The following is a 7284-nucleotide window of genomic DNA, read 5'->3' as shown; positions in this document are numbered from 1 at the left end:
CTGTCACACTCCAATGCTTATTTCTTTTGTTTATAAATAAATGTCTGTGTTTTAAGAGGTGTGTGTGTGTGTGTGTGTGTGTGTGTGTGTGTGTGTGTGTGTGTGTGTGTGTGTGTGTGTTTGTGTTTGTGTGTGTGTGTGTGTTTGTGTTTGTGTGTTTGTTTCCAGCCTGGAGTACTTTGATGAAGCCGTGAAAGATCCTTCCAGCCAGACTGCCGTGCCTGTCGACATCCACCAGCCGCCCGCCTTTCTGCACAAGATCCTCCAGCTGACGGAGGTTCAGCTGTTGTACGACATCATCGGTGCTGTTCAGGTAAAGGATGCAACTAAAGTCGTGCAGGTTTTGGATGCATCCATCCATCCACTTCCTACACCTGCTTATCCTTGCAGAGCCTCAGTGGGGTTGTGTCTGTTTCTTGTTACAGTAAAGCCTTGTTTTATAAGAGGTAAACAATTCTGAACCGGGACAAAAATGCTTGTTTTATCTCCCAGGGTCCTCTTGGGGAGGTGCATCTAAACTCAGCCACAGCCAGTGAAGGAGAGGATGATGAGGAGAAAGAGGACGACGAGGAGAAAGAGGAAGAAGCCAAGCCCTTGAAAAGCAGCGCTTGCCCCCCGTCTCAGCCGCTGCTCATAGGGCGCTGCTCTGGCTCTATTGAAACCACAATGAAGATCAAGCAGAACGACATGCTGCCTGGACCAAAGGTGTGTGTTTCTGTCTTATAAATCTGCCGCGTTGCAGAAAACAGACATCCTCTCATATCGATGCCTCCGTCCTCCTCTCTGCTGACCAGTTGGAGTTGGACGGGAGGGGGGGATGTGTCCACCTGCTGCTGTCTCCGGATCAAATTACCCATCTAGCAGACCTCCTGGCAGCCCTGTGCATCGACATTGGTACAGTTTAATATCTGCTTTTCTGACATCACAAAGAATAGTTTAGATCTTTGTTTCTGATTACCATGATTATATTAGCTTGCTTATGAGTGTGTTGTTCATTTAAATGGTTGAGATACAGTGACTTGCAAACATATTCGTGCCCCTTGAACTTTGCAACCACAGACCTCGTTGTCTGTGCAAAATGCAAAGTCATGCACGTTGTTGAGGTGGACAAATTAAAGTTTTTACAAATCTAAGAAGTGTGGGTTGCGTTTGTATCTGAGCACTTTTATTGTGTTTTGGGTCACGTTGCTGCCACCTTTGCACATCTAAATAATATATGTTTGGATGCTTCTTTGTAAAGTAGCTCAGTCTCAGTCAGACTGGGTGGAGAGCATCTGCTAGCATTCATTTTCAAGTCTAGATTTTGGTCCATACTTTGACTGGACCATTCATTTCTAACTGTATTTCTGTGTTCATTGTAGCTGCTGAAGAACACTCTTCTGATGCTCTTCAGTTGAAAATGTATTTTTGTGTTTCTGTGCTTTTATAGCACTGAGATTTTCTCTGAAAATGTAAATGGTTAATATAATCACGGATTATGTGAACATTTGAGCTTCTAAACTGGATCTGTGTATCTTGTAAAATGCTTAGATCTGACATTTGTTTTTGAGTCAAGATGGCATCAGTAAGATTTATTAATTGGCTCATAGATGGTATTTTTTATGCAGTTTCTATGTTTTGTCTGTCTGTTCTATTACTAACATTGATTTTGTTTTGTTTTACCCTCAGAGCCGGAGCAGAAGTGTGGTGGCGTGAACAGTCGCCCGTTAGACTCAGAGGACCTGCGACTGATCGAGGAGGATCTCAGCAAGCAGCTGGGATCCAGTCCTAAAGACAGGGAGTGGGAGAACGAGCCCCACCTGGAGCCCTACGTCACCAGCCTGGAGAACGGAGGTATGACTACCAGAAGTTCACCTGTGATGCTGATAAAGGCCTAAATCCAGCTCAGATTTAGACATTTCATGTGTAATTAAACTATAGCAGGATTCATTCTGATGAATAATTGTTACAAACATAGATTATTTCTCATCTTGAAAACAAAAGATTGAAGAAAAGCGTAAATAAGTCCCTTTATTGTTTTTGTCATTATTTCCTGTGTTGTTTTTTGGTCAAATAAAAATAAAAATTGCACTTTCCAAATAATTTATTTGAAGAATGTAAAATATTGTTTTTGTAGGCATTGTTGCAGTCATTTATCCAGTTCTTCTGATTTCTTTGGTTTTTAGGTGGGGACTGGGGGGGGGGGGTTGTCTTTGACGTTTCAGAGCATCAAACAAGTTTTATGATTAAAAATAATATGAGAAAATAAAAAAAAGCTGTTTTTAAATTATGATTTCAGTTATCTACCCCAATGTTAAAAAAGTAATCTCCAATCTTATTAAATCATGATTTAACTGTGACAAAAAACATTTTCTGGAAAGCAGAAGTACGTTTTGTTAGCGTCACCCAGGCTTGATTAGTGCCAGACTAGTAGAATCAATAGATGAACTAAATGGATCCTGTCTGATATAAGACCTACAAAAGATGACAAGAACACGTGAAAGGGTACGCTGCAGTAAAGTTAAGCACCGCAGCGTTCAACCTTTGACCTTGTGTTTGTCCAGAAATGTTTTACTCCATGGGCCCTGCGGGAATGAGCAGCAGTGTTACGTCCACTCGCTCTGGCAGCGAGCTGTCGGACAGCGACATGGAGTCCTCCACACACAGTCTGAGCAGCCTGACGCACCCGGCAGCTCTGACAGCACAGGTACAGCCTCCGTCTGTGTACCTGTGTGTTTAAACATGTAGCAGAGGACCAAGATGAGCCCATTTGTATCCAGGATGAATACTTATTGAACACACATTTTTTTTTAGCAACACAGCAAAGTAAATTCTGTACTTTCTTTTGATTTCTTTCATGCCAGGGCTTGGCAAGCTGTCCTAGAAGATATCCTGTAGCAGGATGCTTATCCAGCCTGCCACATACCAGCAGGATCAGAGGTAAAGTCAGCTATTTGAGTAGCAAACAGAGTCTAGATTAAATAAAACACTGGCTGCACCTTTGTTTTCAGTATTAACGACGAAACACAGCTTATTATTTCTGTTTTTAACTGCAGGGCGCTCACACAGTGGCCAGGCGGAGCAGCTGAAACCCGAAGCCTTGGTGCGCCTGACCCTCGGTGGGCTCACTCTGACCATGCTGCAGGAGGACCCGCCCTCTGATGGAGCCTCGTCATTAGCTCAGGTGTCTCAGGTGTTCTTCCGAGGGCTGCTTTCATTCAAGGAGAACATACTGGCCAATAAAAACTTCAACCATCTGAGAGAATGCTTCGCCGCAGCCTGTCCACTCTCCAATCTCAGGTAGAAAAGAAGTTGAACTTTATAAAACAGATTTTAGTAAGAATAGTTGCTATTACAATAATGGATGGATGTTTTCTTAGTGCTTATGGAGTAATCCGTGACAATTTTCATTCGCTGGAGTTACAGCCCTCGGTGTGTTTCTTCATTAAACCGATTCACTGTGAGGTTTTCTCTGGTAGGTTGACAGGGGCAGCAGTGCAGGTGACATGTGAGACGCGCAGCGGGAGGCGCCGCTGTCGGGCCGTGACTTCGGACCTTTCTTTCAGCAGACTGGAACTGTTGGAGTGCCTGTGGCAGGATGGAAAACCTCAGTACTGTGAGGTACAAAACAACACGTTTAAAAAAAAAAATTATTATTACTGTTCGTGAATGTGGAAAGTTCATCATTATCGGTCACACTGTCTTTGGTAAGCAGTTTCATTATCAGCGACAAGTTGCTTTGCAAATAATTGTTTTTCTGCAGTCTAGAAAAATCTGGAGTATTTTTTAAGTATTAATGTTGAAGAGAAAGAGAAGTTAAGTTTTATAACTGCTTGTATCTCCAGACTTTATTACTTGTCTGGTTGTCTAAATATTATCCAGCTGTTTCGTCCATTGATCAATCAATCCTTCCTAGAAGGTTCTGCTGCTGATGGAAATATGTCCTGTAAGTTAATTGTGAACTCAAAGTTCGGGAAGCCTCGAATCATGACTTCATGTAAAATTAAAATAATTGTCTTTCTCTTTACATTTTCTTCTAATGTAAGGCTATTTTGCAATAAAACATGAGACTCATATGTCGGTCAAGTAAGCTCATTTGTAAATTGAATTTAGTATCTCAAGCCAATAAAACTTTGTTTTTTTTATGGTTTTCTTTTTTTTCACTCTGCAGTTACTTCAGTTCCAGAAAGCTGGACTGTTTACAGTCGGAGCCGCAGCCAGACCCTGCGCCCAGCTACACTACAGCCTCACTGAGAAACACCTGCGAAAAGTACGAACCATGTTTCAGCACATTAAACTGTTTAAAAAATGTTTTATTTACATCTTCAAGGTCGAACAGATGAATGTAATCCTTTCCGTAAAAACACTCAGACTTTTGTTTGACACTGATAGAGACAGAAAACCCTCTGCTATTTTCCCATTACATTAGAAACTGAGTTTGTGAGAATCGCTCCAACTCAACAAACTGAGAATATTTGTTTGAAACATTTTTTTTCTACATCACAATAACTGGAAAAGTACAGTAGGTGCCCTAGATGCCACACCAGAGCCTCTATAAGAAACTGTCTTTGAGCCCACTGCCTCGCTTTCTGTTGACTTTGTCACCCAATTTAACGAGTTATCTTATGCCTCCTATATGTTAAATACGTTCTCAGCTCAATTATTTCTGTAAATGAGACTCATTCTGCTGGTTTTCATATTAAAAACTTTGCTTTATTCTTCATTTAAGCCTCATTGGCATCAGAATATGAGGTTGTGTTACTCTACATCCTGCACCTTATTTTACCAAGCACATTGATTCACAGAAATTATGCTGCTCACCTTATGGTATCTTTTTATATAAATTAAATAAAAGACTTTATTCATCAAAGTGCAGTTTTCTTCAGTAGTCTGTTCCTTTTGTTCTGTTAAAATAAAGTCTATTTTCGCTCTATTTGTGGCCAGTCTAGCACCAATATGAAAGTATATGGAGGTTTTATAAGGTTACGGACCCAAATGTGTTAAAAAGTTTCCACAATATAATCTCCGTGGTTCTTATGAGAGGCACTGGAGTCTTGGAGCAATGATTGAGTTGCAGATTTAAGTAATTAGATCAAGTTGTGTATTTTTAGCTGTAATGATTTTTGTATTTATTGAACACCTCAACAAAAATCACTCCCTGCTATCAAGTCAAGTTCCAGTTGATCATATTTAGTTTGAGGAAACGCCAAACTGTAAACAATAAACTTCTTCTTACAAGTGTTCGCAGATGTTGATCCAGAAAGATTGTTTTACTAGTAAACATCAGGAGAGGCGTTTCAGGAGTAATCTGACACACAAACTTGGCTTTACTTTGAGTTTCGTTTGTGCTGGAGGATAAAACGCAATGGCTGCTATCAGAACGTTACTGTCTATAATTAAATGCATTAATCTGTGTGTTTGCAGGGTAAGCAGCGTGTGCTGCGGCGGGACAGCGTGGTACGGGTAGAGCTGGCGGAGCTGAGCGCCGAGCTGGACCTGGACATCCTCAGCCGCCTGGGGAGCCTCAGCAGAGCCTTCAGCCACTGTCCGAGCCAGAACTGTGGACCAGGACTCATACAGGTGGAACCGCCAACACTGCACTGCCTTTTAGTGTAATGCAGGCCAGAAACCCTAAAAAAATTAAGACCCAAACCAGAAAACACTAAAGGAACTCGGAGAACTCGGAAATATAAATCAGCATTTCTGCATGTGCTTATGTCCTTCTGTGAACTGTCGGCAATCAAGACCACAAAGTATCATCGTTGGACTGCTGACTGGGCAGAAAGGCATGTTTAAAGCTCACCTCTCATAATTTTGTTTAAAATGAGTCAGTGTGGTTGTCCAGAGCCATGAACTTTTATGTCATCGCCACACAGAGAAACCAAAACTATTAAAATCTTTGTATGAAAACATCATTCTGCCACGTCTGACTGATCAAACTTGTGCTGACGCAAACATTAAAAAGCCGTCTGGGTTCAGAGGGAATCAGTAGTTCTCCGATCATCCTAATATCAACCTTTCAGCCTCCCGGCTCCGTAATAAAGCGGTGGTCAGCTGTGATTACAGGGTTGATTGTGACCAAATCTGCTCTATAGATCCAAGTTCAGCTTTTATTCTGGAAATGATTCCAAGAAGGGTCCCTTTTCTTTCTTCTCAGACCCAGAGCGTCGAACTTTGCTCGTCCTTCACCCTCCTGTCCCCCAACGCCGTGCTCAGACTTCGCTTCCCCATCCCAGACCTGCGGCCTCCGCCGCTGCGTCGACCGCCTTCCCAGAGGGCAGTGAGGGAGGAGACGTTGGTGCTGGAGCTGACGGAGCTGGAGCTGAAGCACCAGGAGGCCCCGGACCTGCAGAGCCAGCAGCCGGCCCCTGGGCAACAGTGGGGCCCCTGTCTCACCCAGCTATTGGAGGCCTCTTTCACAGACATGCATGGTGAGGGCGCACAGAGCCACAAAGAGGAGTCTAGTTGGGTTTTGTTGCACTATTATACCAGTGTTCTTCTAGTCTTTACCAGCATATTGTTTCTGCTTCACCTCAGAAGGTGTTTGTGCAGGTGTTGCATAAATTTAATATATTTCAAACAAATACTTAAAGTAAAATTATTTGTGTTACAGGACAAAAGCATGACTTGAATGGTGCAACACTGATCCAATCATATGGGTCAGTGCTGCACCATGCAAACCCTCTGTCTGCACTCAAGATGCACTCACCTCAGCATGCCAAGCGGTTAGAGCTACTCAAACTGATGAAAATTAAGAGATGACATGGACAAAGTAATGTACTGATGCTTTAGAAATTACCTGTATATGAAAAGGATTGATATTTGATCAAATTTCCCATCATTCTTCTTGAATGCAATGTTTTTTTTTCTCGTACATCAATTAGTCAAACATACATTAATATGTATAGATTGTGGACAATTATATTGATAACACATCCTCTTCTGTAGTTATTTCTCAAATGCATAATTTAAACAGCATTATAGAAAATTAGCTCTGTGTTTCAGTGAAGCAGAAACCTGCTTCATAAACCAACAGTTTGGTGTAATTTAATACCTTTATCACCCATATTTAATATTTGAAAGTGATGTGGTTGGCCATTAAAAGTTTCATGCAGATCATTCAATTATTTCTTTACTTGGTGTTCAATTATGCATTTTTGACAGATTTTACACCCTAAAACAGTGTTTCTCAGCCCTGGTCCTCACCACCCCCCTGTCCTGCATGTTTTAGGTATTTCCCTTCAGCCGCACACCTGAATTGTATCTCTGGGTGATTAACAGGCTTCTGCAGTACTTGATGGTCAT

General features: G+C 41.9%; 1 protein-coding gene across 2 annotated transcripts in view; it reads left to right on the top strand.

The window, feature by feature from the left end:
• Positions 1–7284, top strand: part of atg2a (autophagy related 2A) — a 32884-nt gene that overhangs the window by 8447 nt on the left and 17153 nt on the right. For both annotated transcript variants that reach the window (XM_015017875.1, XM_015017874.1), the window contains exons 5-15: positions 169–313; positions 493–705; positions 795–894; positions 1669–1833; positions 2544–2686; positions 2844–2919; positions 3036–3279; positions 3459–3600; positions 4151–4249; positions 5404–5559; positions 6137–6410. In XM_015017875.1, coding sequence (XP_014873361.1) covers positions 169–313; positions 493–705; positions 795–894; positions 1669–1833; positions 2544–2686; positions 2844–2919; positions 3036–3279; positions 3459–3600; positions 4151–4249; positions 5404–5559; positions 6137–6410 — 1757 coding nt within the window. The remainder of the gene's footprint in view (positions 1–168; positions 314–492; positions 706–794; positions 895–1668; positions 1834–2543; positions 2687–2843; positions 2920–3035; positions 3280–3458; positions 3601–4150; positions 4250–5403; positions 5560–6136; positions 6411–7284) is intronic.

The sequence above is a fragment of the Poecilia latipinna genome, unplaced genomic scaffold (genome assembly GCF_001443285.1).
Source record: "Poecilia latipinna isolate Pla-1442-1.1 unplaced genomic scaffold, P_latipinna-1.0 Scaffold2199, whole genome shotgun sequence".
NCBI classification, from domain to species: Eukaryota; Metazoa; Chordata; class Actinopteri; order Cyprinodontiformes; family Poeciliidae; genus Poecilia; species Poecilia latipinna.
The sequence above is the reverse complement of the archived record's forward strand: the minus strand, read 5'-3'. Positions and strand labels throughout refer to the sequence as shown.